The sequence below is a fragment of the Adiantum capillus-veneris genome, chromosome 11 (assembly GCF_014529385.1).
Source record: "Adiantum capillus-veneris isolate H3 chromosome 11, ASM1452938v2, whole genome shotgun sequence".
In the NCBI taxonomy this organism is placed as follows: domain Eukaryota; kingdom Viridiplantae; phylum Streptophyta; class Polypodiopsida; order Polypodiales; family Pteridaceae; genus Adiantum; species Adiantum capillus-veneris.
This window is the reverse complement of record NC_140941.1, coordinates 144,512,132-144,529,332: the sequence shown is the minus strand read 5'-3', so window position 1 is coordinate 144,529,332 and position 17,201 is coordinate 144,512,132. Positions and strand designations below refer to the sequence as shown.

The 17,201-nt window shown below is 44.6% G+C and overlaps 1 protein-coding gene across 2 annotated transcripts in view; it reads right to left on the bottom strand.

Moving 5' to 3' along the window:
* The window catches only part of LOC147448152 (serine/threonine-protein kinase BSK1-like), a 93,943-nt gene that overhangs the window by 52,983 nt on the left and 23,759 nt on the right, over positions 1-17,201 (bottom strand). For both annotated transcript variants that reach the window (XR_015189688.1, XM_086524012.1), the window contains exons 3-6: positions 16,097-16,232; positions 15,639-15,772; positions 15,142-15,247; positions 14,748-14,833 (exon numbers count right to left, since the gene is read on the bottom strand). Coding sequence is in view for 1 of the 2 variants with exons in the window: in XM_086524012.1 (XP_086380138.1) it covers positions 14,748-14,833; positions 15,142-15,247; positions 15,639-15,772; positions 16,097-16,232 (462 nt within the window). In the remaining variant the exon portion in view is untranslated. The remainder of the gene's footprint in view (positions 1-14,747; positions 14,834-15,141; positions 15,248-15,638; positions 15,773-16,096; positions 16,233-17,201) is intronic.

Sequence of the window (17,201 nt, the reverse complement as noted above, 5' to 3'; positions counted from 1 at the left end):
TTTTACACCCTCCGCACAGACAATGTGTCCGAGAAAGTGTATCTCCCGCAAGAAAAATTCACTCGTTTTTCCATTAACCACCAGCCGATGTTGCCATAGTGCCTAGAAAACCTTCAGCAAATGGTGTTTGTGCTTCGCCTCACTCTTGGAGAATACGATGTTGTCAACAAAAAAGGTGCCCACAAATGATCGTATTCTCAAAAAATCATGTTCATCGCCCTATTGAACATTGCAGGAGCATTTGTGAGACCAAAAGGCATCACCAAATACTCCTTCAATCCAAAGGACATCTTGAACACGGTCTTGTATACATCTCCAGGAGCGATCCCGATCTAATGATAGCCAATTTTCAGGTCGATTCTGCTAAAAGAAGAAGAACCCTGTAGCCTGTCCAATATATCATCGATCCTGGGTATTGGAAATTAGTCAATGCACATTCTCCAAGATCCATCTTTCTTTGATACCAGCAACACTAGCAAACAATAAGGTGATGCATTGGACTGAATGACAACCTTCTCTAGAAGCTCTTTCATCTAATTCATAATTTCCTCGTTTTAGGCTCTGCTAACTCGGCAAGGTGGCCAATTCAGTGGCGTGCTGCCGTGAATCGAATCAATGGTGTGATCTTCAGGGCGCTGAGGAGATAACTCTCTGGGTAAACCTTCGGAGAAACAATCAGCTTGAACGTGCAGAAAATCTTGTTGTTCCTTCTCAAGGTCGGACAAATTTGATGTTTTATTGTCCTCTAGCTCATTTAAGTAGATCGCATAAACAAACAGGCTGGATTTCATTAATTCTGAAATGCCGCTAGAACTGCCTTGGCCGGTGGTCCGATTCCCTCCGGTGTTATCCCAAGTCGAGCCGCCAATTCTGTAACAAACTGCTGACGTGTCAAAGCCCTAGAGAATGGAGCCAACATGCAGATGCTGGCCGAGGGGCCTAAACCCTAAGTGAAGCGGCAGAGGAGCAGGAAATAAAGCACCCACACACACACAAGAAAAGCTGGGCGGAGCAGTTGATGACATGGCAGATTTTCAAAAATTGCGTTGGCATGATGACATGGCAGGCTGTACGGATTTTCGCGTTTTGTGTTGATTGCTGTATGGAAATTCCGTGATTTACATTGGCAGCTTTTTAGCATTGCTTTTGCACCAGATACTTTTGGGTTGGAAGGCTTTTCACTGTAAACTGCTTTTGGGGCCTAGGGCCTTTAAATATGAGGCTAGGGCTCATTCTCTGGCATGCTTCCTGGAGAAGGTGCAGAGTCTAGAGTACCGGCTTGTACTGTGTTGATGCAATATAAAGAAATACCGAAAGGGGTGCCAAGGTTTGGGGCCAATACTCTCTGGGGTGGAATTCCGCCACTTCGTGTCGCGTGTCGTCTCTCTCTCTCTCAGTTCAGTTGTTATTGAAGTGCTAAAAGTCTGTTCAGTCTGTTCTTTTCTATTCGCACGTGGTGCCCGCCTTGTGACAATGGTATCAGAACATCAGGCGTGTGCTTTTCTAAAAGTATACCGGTCCTACAAAAGAGCAGACAGAGTTGTTGATGGAATTTTATTTGCGCCCTGCAACCCAGACTTCTTAGCCACTCCCACCCTTACTTAATCGTGCATCGGGTGCGCTCCCGTCTTTGCCGCTCATGTCTTACAGGGCATAAGCCATTAAGATCACTTGCAAGAGAAGGATCCAAGATTTGTTTCAAGCTGCTGTTTTTCTCAGAGACAGTACCATGCAAATGTTGATGTCTACAGCTACCAAGCAGCATACTCCAAGTACTTGGCAAGCTTTCAAGGGGGGGGGAAAAAAATTGCCCAAAGTTATATGATTTCTGACATCTTCCTTCGGAGTGCAACTGCTGGCAGAGTGGGGTATCCTGAAATGCTTGCCATGGAAACCCTAGCATATTATAACTTCGACATCTCCCAGTAGATGTCTCTTCACGATCAGATGACCTTGGAGGTCCAGTGCGATTGCTATCTTGGGACTACCATCGCCGCCAAAGAAACACTGTTTGTCCAGGAGCTGATGGACCATGCTGTGCTCGGCTACGACCTTATGGAATGAACCTAACCCTAATTTTTGGTGCAGGTTTCAGGATGGAAAGTCAGTCGACTTTTCGAGCTCGACTGATGTCGAGATTGCTTTTTAAGTTTGAGTTCTGTTTGAACTTGTTTGGTGATCCTGTTTAAAATTTGTTTGAAATGGATGGTATCTGTTTTGAACCTCTTTTGGTGCTGATTTGAATTGTTTGACTCTGATTTTAAATACTAGTTTCAATGATTGGTGATTTTACTCCTGGGTGGAGAAGTGAGAAATATTGTTTTGGTATTGTTTGAAAACCTCGGAACGAGGTAGGCCGATGCCTGGGGAGCGTTCCGTTGTATGCTAGAAAACCACTGAACAACGCAAGCCGATGCCTGGGGAGCGTTTGGTTGTATGCTTGAACCTCCAAGCGACGCAAACTGCGGTTTGGGGAGCGTTTGGTTGTACATTCCTTTGAGCTCATAGCCCGGACCATTTTAGGTTATTTGCGGGGGGGGGTGACGAGGTAGTCGTTGAGTAGCTTCATACCGCAGACCGTTTGTTTCGGGGGAGTGCTCAGCAGCGCTGTTTGTTGTGTCTTGTAACATGCATATGTAAGCATTTGTGTTGCATTGTGATGTGCCAATTACTGAATATTCCTAATTGGATGAGATTGCCTGTGTATGTAATTTTAAAGCATCAAGACACCCGTGGAAGATCAGTACGGTCTGGGTGTGATGGCTAATTTTACTACGCCGGAATATCAAGAGTTCCGATCTGGACGAAAGGAGAAGCTAACTCCTTGATCAAAAGAGCAGAAAGGAGAAGCTAACTCCTAGATCAAAACAGTCGAGAAGCTAACTCCTTAATCAAAACAACCAAAAGGAGAAGCTAACTCCTTGATCAAAAGAGCAAAAAGGAGAAGCTAACTTCTTAATAAAAAGAGCAAATTGATTGTCCCTCAGAATGACCCTCGGAAATTTTTGAGCTAACTTGAGTTGTTTTGCAGATATGCTGTAATCGCGGACGATTACTCTCTTTCAAGAAGGGGAGATGTAACAAACTACTCACGTGTCAAAGCCCTAAAGAATGGAGCCAACTTGCAAATGCTAGCCGAGGGGCCTAAACCCTAAGTGAAGCGGCAGAGCAGCAAGAAATAAAGCAAGACCCACACACACACAGGAAAAGTTGGGCGAAGCAATTGATGACGTGGCAGATTTTCGAAAATTGCGTTGGCATGATGACGTGGTAGGCTGTACGGATTTCCGCGCTTTGCGCTGATTGCTGTACGAAAATTCCGTGACTTACGCTGACAGCTTTTTGGCATTGCTTTTGCACCAGATGCTTTTGAGTTTGAAGGCTTTTCACTATAAACTGCTTTTGGGGCCTAGGGCCTTTAAACATGAGGCTAGGGGTCATTCTCTGGCATGCTTCCTGGAGAAGGTGCACAGTCTGGAGTACCGGCTTGTACTGTGTTGATGCAATATAAAGAAATATCGAAAGGGGCGCCAAGGTTTGGGGCCAATACTCTCTGGGGTGGAATTCCGCCACTCCGTGTCGCGTGTCGTCTCTCTCTCTCAATTCAGTTGTTATTGAAGTGCTAAAAGTTTGTTCAGTCTGTTCTTTTCTATTGGCACGTGGTGCTCGCCTTGTGACAATTCAGTCGAGATGAAGTTGGCCTTGGCTCCTCCGTCAAAGAAGATGAGGGCTTCTTGATCTCGTACTTTGCCCCACGCTCTGCAAAGATCCATACTTTCATCCATTTGTTTAGGGTCAGCCCCCTTAAGATTCACTACTAGTCCGTCTTTTGTTCTTTGTTCGCTCCTCTCCTGCTTTGAAACTCTCTGGCTTATCCTCTACCTGATCATTGGACGCTTTGTTGGGACACCTGGCGAGCACATGGCCTTGTTCCCTATTTCGTAGCATTTACCCTCTTTGTAGTACCCAACGCGTTGCTCTGCTGACAATCGAGGGCCCAAAGGTTTCTTTTTCTCTTGCTTTCCTTTCCTCTTGTTACCGTTGTTTGATTCTTGCCCGGTCCGAACTCCCACAAGCCTATATGTAGGGTAAGTCAGAGTGCCTACGTGCATTGCAAACTCTTGCTTGGCATGTCCCATTAGCCGCTACATGGACTCGAACTTCTTTTGCAAACAATAACTCCATGTCTCTTTGGGTAGTCCACAACAGAGTCGCTCAATTTGTTGCTTGAAGGTGATTTTTTTATAAGAAAAGGTAGGTAGAAAAAGTATCCCAAGATCTCTAACAATAAACACCCACTGTGTCTTCCTTGGTCATCCTTAGATGATTCCAACCTGTGATTACATCTTGTTTGTATTCCTGAGTGAGCCATGAAGAAGTGACAACCCTCTTGAAGTGTAGCCACTTCGTTGGTGCTTCTCTACATAGCAATAGGGTAGACCACCAAGTTTGAGCATTCCCTTTGAGATAGGACGCCTCTCTTCGTACCTTAGAGTGCTCTGAGTAGCGTCCCCCCCAATAAGTGATGTTAGATTGTTGGATAAAAGCGAGGGCATTGTGGGGCCGGAAAACGTATGAAACTTTAAAGCCCACCCTCCTTGAAATCCTTAGGCTTCTTGCCCTTATCCTCAAGGCAGTCCTACGGGTTGGCTCGCTGTCAAAGTGCTTTCGAGATCTTCTACGAGATCTGCTCTTCTTTGCTTTCTTCTTGCCTTTACTATGTCTCTGAGTGTTCTCCTCTTCTTGTTCTTTCTATCCTCATCGTTGGAGTCATATGAAGAAGAACTCTCCGAACTGTCACAGAGGATGAGGACGAATTGGGAACACCCTGAAATCGAACACATTTCTTTGGCGTACCGGCGGCCTCAAAGGTAGACTTTCGACCCAAGTAGACGATATAGCCTGCTGCCCAACTCATCTTCCATGGCTGCCTCTTGGTCTTCATGAATTTGATGACTCGTCTCTCTACAGCTTCATCAAATTCATCCTCTAAGTATACCCTTTGTCTTGATACCGTCGATGTAGATTTCTTCTTCAAAGCCGACTTGAGAGGTGAACCGATGGCCGCACACCATCGAGAGTGCACCTCATCAATTGGGTGTTTTGCCAAAAATTCTGTGTACTAGGGATAGGGATCCTTGGAGTACTGAAGCATCTGTCGAGCACAGGTGTCGACTTGCTGTTGACACTACATCTCTATTCTTTCGTATTTTGTGGGTGGAAACGAACCATTCTCTTCTCCCGAATCGTCGGAAGGTGGTCGATGTCCGTTCGAATCTCTCTTGTTTTCTCTTGTACTCGAATGGTCGGGTGTAATAGTTTCCTCCTATCGAGATTTGTCGAATGAATCCATGTGCGCTGCAAATAAAGGGATCGGATCCTTCGTAGAAGAAGAATTGTCTAAGCTCTGATACCATTGTAATAGACTTGGTCACTTCAAGCCAAAGATCTAGAACAACACATGCGAGAGAAACTGAAAGGACATAACAAAAATGTCAGAGAGAGACGAAATTGCACGGCGGAGTTCTACGCCCAGAAGTACGGACTCCAAAGACTGGTCGCCCCCTTCTCGGTATTTCTTTATTATTTACTTCAACAAGTACTATGTCCGAGGGTTTGCTCTCTCTGCAATGCTCCCAAGCAAATCTGCCGGAAAAGAGGCCATGGTGATTCTTATAAAGGCCCCTAGCCAAAAGAAATACATGAAAAGCAGTAGTCTAAAAGTATCTAGCAACCAAAAGCTAGCGCCCTCTTGGGCTATCCATAGGGTGTGCCACGACTACATGTCAACGCCATTTGCGTCGTAAATTGCGGAAGTCAGCACAACCTACCACTTCATCAGTTTGCATGCAATTTGGATGTCTTGCTTTCTTTTTAAGATTTTAGGCCCCTCGACTGGGATACAGTAAGTTGGAACAACTTTTTAACTGGATTTAGGCCACTCGACAAGAATCTATAAGTTGGACGACTTCTTTTGTTGCTTCCATCACTAGGATTGGCCCTTTTGTGTCCGGCCTCTATCCATTAGGCCATGCCACATCATCACTTTGTGACACATGACACCATTGAGTTTTTTGTCACATTAAAACATTCTTAATTTTGCTTATAAATGTACATATGTCAAGTGCATCATGGTGGCACACTCATTAGGTGTTGTAGGTCAAAAGAGCAAGCAGAGGTCTGATGTATAGGACAAGCACAACGAACAAAGGAGCGCAAGCAAGGCAACATCGTGTTTTTTGTGGGTATTAGAGTCAAAGGACTCTAGTACTACTTGTATTCAAACAAAGAACGCTAAAAATTGCATTATTTTGGTGTTTTTTAAGCCTCCCATTCCACACCGTTCCACGTTCCAAATAACTATGCTTTGGGTTACAGCCTACGTATGCCCCAACCCAACGTGTGCAAAGGAGGGGTAATGATGGAGCTAGCACATCAAATGTACATTTGGATTTAGTGCAATAGAAGTGTGCATCGCTCTTCAAGTGTTAAAAGGTATTATGCTCACTTCTATCATAGATGGAAATGACAAAAGTATGAAGGTCTCATTAAGCCATTTGTATCTATGTGTTATGACCTTTCTTGCGGGTACATGCGATGATAAAAGCGTGCTAACAACACAAGATCATCAATGGCATGTATATATGGCATGCAATCAAGGACGTTTGTGATTTCAAGAGGGGAGTATGTCACAAGGACGTGGCAACTGCTAATTACTGTCACGAGGACGTGGCAAATGCTAACATTAGTTGTTTGTTTCTTTCCGATGATTTTTATTTAATTTTTGGGACCCTCTTTTTGAAGTTGCTAATGGCCAGACATTTGTGTGGCCAGTGTGAAACGGCCAACGGCCGAGAGTTTCACCCGCAGATGGGAAGTCCTTGTCGCCACGAGTTGGTCGGGCTAACCGGCACTGGAATCCGAGTGGTAAAAGGATGTCTAGGCTCAGTTCAAAGTCATTTAGGCCCCCTCGCTACAACTTATAAGTCGTGGGGACTAGGAAATTAACTCAAAAGAGGCATAGTGGACACTTGGCAACACCACAAGCCTCAGAAGGTCAAACCAAGCCACCTCAACTGAAATTGGTGCAAAATCCACTTGAGGGCTGCCTCTCTCTCTCTCACTCTGTCTTACAATGTGTATGTGTGAGTAGTTGGTGCAGGTGTTGAAGCTTTAATGGAAAGCTTGCCTTTCGCTTGCACTATTTAGCGCGATGATTCTGCTATCGCACACCTCTCTCCCCTTTTGAATATAAAAACGTGATGCCCCGCTCGAGGGCTTTTCATCTGTATGTACAATTGTGTGGGTTCACGCGCGATTGTCGAGGCAAAAGCCTCTTGCACAGGAACTGGATGAGCTAGTTGCTAATCCCCCGTAGGAACAGGTGAATTCGGAGAGATTTCACGCAAGAAATCTCATCCGATTCAAAGGGCAAGTAGCCCTATAGGTGCGGGAGCTCGAGGACTTGCTACAAATGCGACCGGCTCGCGAAACGGAGCCCAAAACAGGGAAATACAGCCTGCTGTGTATTTTTGCAGGTTTAGGGTTTCGGCCCTAAACGGTCCCTAATACCCCTAAGAGGTCCGGGGACGTGAGGATACCGCTCTGCGGTGCTGTGCAAGTGATCTGGCGCATCTTCAGGGCAGAAAACGGAGAATTCAGCGTGCTGCAGATTCTTGCTAGGTTTTGCACAGTGTCTGTATGCTTCGGGAAACTTGAAAGTCACTTATTGCGTGGAGATACTGTCTGTGAAGCGTCCTAGTATAGTTATGCTGCCAAAATCGGGCCAAAATACGTCATCTTCAGCCCGGATTATGCGGGACAGCTCGTAGGAAATCACAGGTTTTATTCCCTCTTTGAATACGATAAAGAAATACCCAAAGGGGGGCCAGTCTTTGGGCCCAACAGGTGTCGGCATCTGCTTGGTAGCGCTCTAGCTTCCAAGCCGTGAGTGTTTGAAGTGCTAATTCCAGTCACAGGTTTTATTTGCAAAGTTTCTCTGTGTCCTAAAGTCCAAAGTAAAGTTTCGGGTGAAAGCCAAAGTCTATCGCCCTACGGGCCGGTTTCACTCTCTCTCTAAGTCTCTAAGGTCTCTTGGGATACTTTCCTACGACGTTAAAACTCTCTTCTTCTTCTTCTCTCTCTCTCTCTCTCTCTCTCTCTCTCTCTCTCTCTCTCTCTCTCTCTCTCTCTCTCTCTCTCTCTCTCTCTGCACAACTGCGTGAAGGACTGAGCAGCAAAACTTGGCAAACACAAAAACTTGTCGAGGCCTAAAATCTACACACCAATCTAGTAGTGTCCAATTGTAGAAGGACTTCTCGAGAAATGTGTGGGATTCTCGGCAACCGGCTGGGACAAATCTACGGTGTTTGAAGCTTAGATACTTGGCCTGCGAGTTGCAAGGTACGGGGGCTACGAGTTGCTCAATACAGATGCTGCAAGCAAGAGAGACAAGGTTTGCTTACAGAGGGATCACTAGGAAGCAGAAGCTGTGCGGGTTAGGGTTGTCGAAGCAAGATGCTCAAGACGGCAGTAGCAGCACGCACCATGTGCAGAGGTAGCAGCAATAGGTCGAAGGTCCATCAACAACACGGAACAATGGGAGAGCAGGTCACGATTGTGGGCTAAAGGCAGTTCGTTGGGGCTCGAAGGCAGTGCACTGGGCCTGTGCGGTAGCGTGCAAGGTACAGCAAACCCTAAACATGCGTTGTTTTGCTTTTCATAACCCTAAAATGCACGCAGTTTGCAGCTCTCTCTCTCTCTCTCTCTCTCTCTCTCTCTCTCTCTCTCTCTCTCTCTCTCTCTCTCTCTCTCTCTCTCTCTCTCTCTCTCTCTCTCTCTCTCTCTCTCTCTCTCTCTCTCTCTCTCTCTCTCTGTGTGTCACCAGATCCATCCTGCACACAGCATGACACAAGCCAAACTCACACCTAGACACACGTAGTGAGCGGACATCACGCTCACCCTCGAGCCTGGGAGCCTGCAACCAAACGGGCAAGCCTCTACCACAAGGGCCAATGTCCCATACCACCAAGCCCACACCAGTACGAGTGTGCGGGCAGAGATGCCAAGGACCAAGAGTCCAAGTGTGGTGATCACACAAGATGCCTCACAAATGAAGCTCAAGTCCTATTTATAAGACTTCATAACCAAAGGGCTAGGTTCACACTGGTTGCACATGCCACAGGCGCCTATCCCGATGTCTAGGGACGTAACACTTCCCCCCTTATTTTAATTGTTGTCCTTAGCAATATCCTCGGTTAAAATCCGGAAAAGCGATTCCTTAACAATCTGATTGACTCCCAAGTGGCTTGGGATTCAAGACGATGTTTACACTTGATCAAATATCAGGGTACGAAGACTTGCGAGACTTGCGGACCCTTTGATCAAGAAACAATTAGGGTTCAAGTGGAATGTACAGGGTGGTGTCTTCCAAGTTCGGGATTTGCTTAGGAGGAATCACTAGGTCATCCTGCCCCAACCGTTCCTTTAGACGGCTTAGGTGGAACACGGGATGCACAACAATGCCTTGAGGCCGGTCCGACTTATAAGAAACCCCACTTATCTTCTTTGAGATCTGAAACGGACCACAATAGCGAGAAGATAATTTCGAGCATGGACCAGTTCATATTGTTTCAAAATCCTTCGGTATCCTAAGGTACACCCACATGCCCTCCTAGAGTTCGCGGGGTTGTCGATGCTGATTAGCATAAAAAGTGGCACGATCTTGTGCCGCTTTTATGCTCTCTTTTACGATTTGGAGCATTTCCTGCATATCGTGTAAGAAATCAACTACCAATTGCATCTTGGTGGACATTGGTGGTTTCAACTCATAGCCGTACATAAGCATAAACGGGCTATAGCCAATAGCCGAGTGCTTTGTACTTCTATAAGCAAACTCAATCTGCGAGAGATAGCATTCCCAATCATATTGACGACGGGAGACGTATGCTCATAGCATGTCGTCCATAGTTTGATTTGTGTGTTCGGTCTCTCCATCAATTTCAGAATGATCTGAGGATGACATGCACAGACGGATTTCCAAACTCTGGAACACCGTTTGCCAAAAATTGCCAATGAATTTAGAATCACGGTCACTGACAATTTTGTTGGGCAAACCATGTACTTTGTATAAATGCTCCACCAAGAGCTGAGTTAACTTGTGGCTCTTTACGGTGGAACATGTAGGGATAAATCGTGCCATCTTCGTGAGTCGATCGACGACGACCCAAATGGCATTATTGATGCCCACCGCTAGTTCGGGGTAATCCAACTACAAAATCCATAGAAATTCTTGTCCATTTGCTATCGGGAATTTGCAAAGGATGTAATACCCCTTTAACGTTCAGCTTTGTTGAGCTGACATTGCACCCATTCCCGCACATACTTTTTCAACAAAAGCTTTCATGTGCAGCCAATAGAAATACTGGCCAACCAAGGCCAAAGTATGGTGTATGCCAGGGTGTGGTGTCTTGCACTTGGTGCAGGGTGTCCTACACTTGGTGCATCATGACACTCGAACAAAATTTGTTTGCGGATATTCTCATCAGCGGGCACACACACTTTACCTTGCTTGAAAAAGTAGTCCATTACGAATGGAATACTTCTCCGCTACCTTTCTCTCCGTAGCCAGTTGAGGAGCGTCCGGACCGCCATACCTTTCCCGGTTACGTATTCCGTCTTGGACTCGTTGCCAAATTGCACCAAACTGACAATCATTTTGGCAACGCCCTTTGAGAGAGAGAGAGGTCAGTCGAAATTTCAGCAAACGAAAGAGTATTCACCTCAAAGATCGTACTAAGGGCATTAGCTACCATATTGGTAGCACCCTTATGGTAGCCTATCTCAAAATCGAATTCTTGCATGAGTTTGGCCCACCTTGCCTTTCGATCACGAAGGTCGGGCTGATCACAGAGATATTTCAAAGAATGATGGTCCATCCATACCACAAAGTGGGCACCAGAGAGGTAATGGCGCCAAACCTTCAAGGCATGAATGACCGCCAACAATTCCTTCTCCTGTGTGAAATAATGTGTTTGAACGTCTGTGCGCTTGCGACTTTCAAATACTACATGTCACCCATCCTGGTATACGACAGCGCCAATTGCATAGTCAATAGCATCCATTTCCACCACAAAGGATTTGTTCGGATCCACAATCTCCAACATCGGTTCAGTAGTAAACAAGTCGCTTCAATGTTTGAAAACATTGATCAAGCTCGTCCGTCTATTGGATAGACGGACTGACACTACGCTTTTTGATTCAGACACCTGTCACCCTTTAACAAACGGGTAAAGAGTTCCGCAATACGAGCGTAGTCCTTGATAAATTTCCAAAGAAGCCTGTAAAACCCAAAAAGGATTTCACTTGCCTGATCGTGCGAAGAATGGGCCAATCTAGCACAGTACGTATCTTCTTGGGGTAAATGCGAATGCCATCGACTGAAATGACATGACCCAAATAGAGCAACTCCGTGCGGAAAATTCGCACTTAGTTTGCTTTCCATACAACTTTTCACGTCTTAAATATGCAAAACGAGACGAAGATGTTGCAGATGCTCCTCGAGTGATTTATTGTAAATCAAGATATCATCAAGGAACATGACAATCCACTTTCCCAGATATGGATGAAAGAGGTCATCCATCATTTGCTAGAAAGTGGCAGGAGCGTTGGTTAACCCAAAGGGTAAAACCAAAAACTCGTAATGTCCATACCGTGTATGAAACGCGGTTTTTGGGACATCACACGGATGTATCCGTATTTGATAGTACCTAGAACGTAGATCGATTTTTTTTTGTGAAATAACGAGCACTCGAGAGTCGATCCATAAGGCTGTCCATGCAAGGCAACGGATACTTATTTTTGACAGTGAACTTATTGAGACCTTTGTAATCCACGGAGAAGCGCATTCCTCCGTCCTCCTTTTTAGTGAGAAGAACCAGAGCGCCCCACGAAGGCTTACTAGATTCAATACAACCTTTCCCAAGATAGGCTTGAAGCTGCCTAGCTATCTCGTCCTCCTCTTTCGGGTTGTGAACCTATAAGGTTCCCGAGAGACGAGATGGCTACCGAGTAAAAGCTCTATCTTATGATCAAGATCAGGCCCACGACACGGTGGAACCCCATCTGGTAAATCTCGCGGAAATACGTCCACAAATTCAGTCAAAACAGAATCCAAATAACGTTTAACTATTATATCATGATCAAACAAAGACTCAGAAGTTTTTGATGCAGTAATATCACTTTTTGAGAAGAGAATGACAATGAGATGGAAAATTAACAACAAAATTTTTAACCCAACAAACTGCAAGTTCTACACCACGATCATGAGACAACACATTGAATTCATTGGCTGAAAGCAGATTTACATCATAATCGGCGGTCAAGATCCCTCGTCCACATGGTACACACCATCAAGTTCAAAGAAAACTGTATGCGATGCATGATTGATAGACAGAGAAGTTGTCTTATCGTAAAACCATGGCATGCCTAAAATAACATCTACATGTTCAAGGCCCATGATGCAGAAGTCCAAGACTTCATGGTAACACTGGAATTGGAGGTCGAGTCGCGCCACAACCTCAGCCCATTGATCACGTCTACATTCCACATAGCGGACCCCATACGAATAGTTTGCAGGAGACGTGTCGAGCTTAAGTGCATGTGCCACACGTAAAGAAATGAAGTTATGAGTAGAGCCGTTGTCGAATAAGACCGTTACAGCGAGCCCATTGATCTCTCCTTTAACGCAGAGAAGATCATGCGGGCTAAACACCGCCTTATCATGCAGGAAAGGTTCTTACTTTTCTTGTTGCTGCTATTCATTATGAATTGGGAGCTCATTATCGACATTTGTGGCAGCAAATTCAGCAGCTACTTACAGATGTTTCTTCGGTGCCTCCACTGCTTGGGGACTCTCGGTTTTCTGATTGACATCTCGGCCATATGAGGATGGACTGCATATCCGCTGGGTCTGTTTATGCCTTGCTGCAGTCTGATGCATGGATTGTGGCTCATGGAAATCAATTGGTCATTCTCCAAATCTCAATTGTGGTGGCAAAATACACTCTCGCATTTGGAAGAATCGCTTACCAGTCAAGGAACGCGTTTTCTTGTGGAGATGCATGGTGGGCGCTCTACCGGTTGGTAATTTGTTGCATGCACAACGCATTGCTTCCACTCGTTGTGTCCAGTGTATTGGTGATGCAGAGTCTGTTACGCATTTGCTTTGGGATTGCCACAGCTCTCGGACTTTCATCAGGCAAGTGTCCTCTACTCTGCGCCTTCGTTTCGCATCTGAAATCTTTCACACACGGTTTTGAATTTTTGGCGTTCTTCAACCGCCATAGTCTAAGTTTGAGACCTTCTTCAGTTGGGTTAGATTTTGGGCTATGTGGACCATATGGCACCAGTGCAACTCTCGGATGTTTCATGCATTACAAATTGACCCTTTCCCCTACTTCAAGTTTTCGTTTGGACAAGCCCTGCATTATGCTTATGATGTGGGAGATATCTCTCTTGAAGCTTACAGGATTTTCTTTGATTGTATCTAGCTACCGGAGCATCACAACGCTCCGCTTGTTGTACTTCTTTACTGTGGGTTTTCCTCGTTTTGAGGTTTCCCACTTGTAAATTAAAGCAGAATTTACACCAAAAAAATGTGTGTGTGTGTGTGTGTGTGTGTGTGTGTGTGAGAGAGAGAGAGAGAGAGAGAGAAGAGATCATTGGTTGTGCTTTTCATCAGCTCTCACTTTTCATAGAAATCATATATGCTTTTGTTTTTCAATGCTTCTAGGCTTAAAGCAGGCTATCTCGGCCTCGGTTGCAACAAAGCAAACATCTCGAGTTTACAGAGAAGCCAGTCTGAGTGATCAATTTGATTAAAGTTTCACAAGGGATGCAAGTTGTCTTTTGTGGATATTGTCATTGAGTTTGTAGGTAAATTAAGTGACAAGCTCTAAATAAGTAATTGTTGATTTCGTGATACAGATCATACTGGTGCACTTTGAGAACTACCTCGAAGACATTGTCAGTTTGCAGATTTGGTTGAGAGTCAGTTTCATGACACCTTGAGGGAAGTTGGTTGGGTCAGAGATGTGCATCTTGGTAACTTCCCTTGGCTTTTCCGTGGACGACAAAATGGGTCCCTTCAGCCTCTCTTACGGTAAGGTTGTGCTGTAGGTCTACATACTTTTTTGGGGTACAAGATCCCAACATGTTAAGAGTGGATGCGGATCACTTTGGAGGCACAGACTTTTACAGTCCCTCGGTTTCTATGAGTTGCTACAGGAGGTTTCTTACAGCGGATACTTTCTCTCAGTCAGGTAGCTAGCACTGGACATGGTTTCGCCACATTGCCAGAGGCGGACAGAGCTTTTATCAGATTTGTGTAGGCCTCCCATAGCCAAAGAGTTCCATCACCACTTCCTGATTAGAGTATCTTATCCCTTAATGTATCGTGTGGTTTGTATAGGATGTTTCCCCATGATCTCATTGTATATCTTTCAGGGTTTTTCCCATATTTCTTGTATATGGACCTTGGGTCGATTTTATGAGATGTCAAGGATCACAAGCCCCACTTTAGGTTTATGATCCACTTCAGATATCATGTAAAAATAAATAAAATTATTCATGTCTGACACCGATAAGTACTCTATTTTTGAGTCATGAGAGGTCTTGCATTGGTACGGACATCAAATGAACAATGGGAATTCCGTAAGTGCCAGAATAGCATAGGAACAAGCACTCACATGAGTGGGAGGAATGTGCTTTCCACTAAGCAAATCTAGCAGTATGGTTCCAAAACTAAAAATAACGCTTTCTGCAGTGACTCTTCCTGTAGGGACAGACCAAGATTGAAGATGTCAAGTAAATCAGGCTGTAAGAAATAGATTCCTAAATTAAAGAAAAAGTGGAGAATCGAAAGTGTCTCAAACCATGCTAGATTTTTATTTAGTGCTTACTTGAAGGCCTTTTTCTTAAGCTCACTCACAATACGACAAATAAAATTTAACTGACAAGACATGCGTGCATGCAATTAAAAGGGTCCCTCCCTTCCCCCTTTTTCCTTCCCCCCCCCCCCCCCCCCCCCCCCCCCCAAAACTCCCATCCCCCCTTCAGCAGGTTCAGCCAAAAGAGAGTTACCTGTTCTCTGATATTCTGGAGGCGTATAAGCTAGATTAGTGCTGTAGCTCTTTCCATCTCTGCTGTTTTTCATTAGGCCAAAACATGAAAGACGAGGATTCCCATCCTATATCACATGAAATAATGTGCTCAGAAATAAGCAAAACCAGAAAACACTGTCAACTTCATATCACAATTTACAAATAGCACTGGTTCAAAACAAAAAAGAACATGTGCAAGACCAGATACAAAAACAAGTGTCTCGCAATGAAGTCCAGGAAAGAGTGCACTATTCCAACCTGATGACTGATAGATCATATAAAGGAGGATTCTAACCAAAACTTCGACTTCAGGCTATGAATTTAAATCTCAGGTGTCATCAAATGAGTGCAGAAACCAAAAAATAAGCGGCAAAGCAGAACTAGAAATGCTATACAAGAGCTGAGCATTCAACTGCAGCACCAAATATGTTTGTAAGAACCAATGTGCATGCTCGCTTATATGGTGCAAGAACACACCTTGTCAAATAAGACACGATACGCATTTAGGTCATGGTATAAAGGACGTCCATTATTTGTGCAATGCTCTAATGCTTGGGCAAGGTAGTAAGCCACCCTTATTCGCATTGCCCACTCCATTGGTCGCTGATCCCCTGTGCATTACGCAATTCGTGAAAAATAAGGCACATGTTGAGCAGCTACATCAATTTGAAAACACTAATTAATGTTGCAGGAGTCTATCACATTTCAAGAACAGCACACATGATCTCTACATGGAGACTTAATTGGAAAAGAAGCCTTGTGATTTGATGAGTTCATATGCACTAAGCTATTCAACTAATCATTCACCACTCGAACGAATTTCCAGAAGAAGCAAGACAAGTAGTTTCAGTAATACTAAGTTGAAATTTGGGACTAGACTGCAGAGCATAAGATGAAGCTCAGCCTTGAGTGATCGCTGATGCAATACCACTTACAGTGAAAAAGATGTCTTGCCAGTGTTTCATTAGGCATATACTCTGCAATTAAATATCGTTCATCACCCTCGTAGCAACAACCTATCAAATTTACCAATCTATCAGAACGAACTTGGCCAACGCTAGATGCTTCATCCTGCATGTCAAGTAAAATTGTCAATTTAGAGAAGATTGCAGGTAAAAATTACGTGCAATGTGAAGGCACCAATTTACTATAACAACCGGCATCCCTCCATCTATATTTGTCTTATTAAAATTTAATCACCAAACTTTGAGTCAAAGACAATTTCCAGCATGTGAAAAATAATTATAAACTGCAGAGAAAATCTGTGTACAATGGTGACAGTCCCCTTCCCTTGTTCCCATTTATACCCGTAGATGCATCCAAACTGACGATTGTTGTTCTCTTCAAACTATACAGCCAATTCTGGCTCCGTACGTGTCATTTTGTTGAGAAATTAACAACACAAAGGTTTCAAATTCTCCTAGAGTATTTGTCGATACCCATCATCTTTTGTCATCAATCCTCTGGTGCCAACCCTGTTCTTCTTCCCACAGAGCTAAGAATATCAATGCTACACCCAGATTAACAAGAGAGCATGTCTTAAACCCAGATTAACAAGAGAGCAAGTGCTGGTGTCACAGGATGAAGGGCACAAGCCTACGGCTGAGGGATAGTGTGCGCGACAATTCACAAGGAGGCTCTGTGTGTGTGTGTGTGTGTGTGTGTGTGTGTGGGGGGGGGGGGGGGGGGGGGGGGGGAAAAGGGGCTGTATTCTGTGTACATAAGAGACCTCTGGAGATGCACAATGGCCTATCTCTTAGAGGAAGAACAAAAGTGGGTTAACATTATGGCTTGATAGTGACCTTCGATTGGACAGAAGACTATGAGGAACCATTTCAAAAATTGAAGCAAGCATTGAAATCGGCACTAATCCTTAAAGCACCAGATTGGAATAAGATCTTTCATGTGCATGTTGATGCCTCTGCTTTTGCCATTGGATGTATCTTGGCACAACCTGGAGAAGGAACTACGGATTCCTCAAATGCTATGCTAGCCGCCAATTAAATAATACTGAACGAAATTACACAACTACTGAATGGG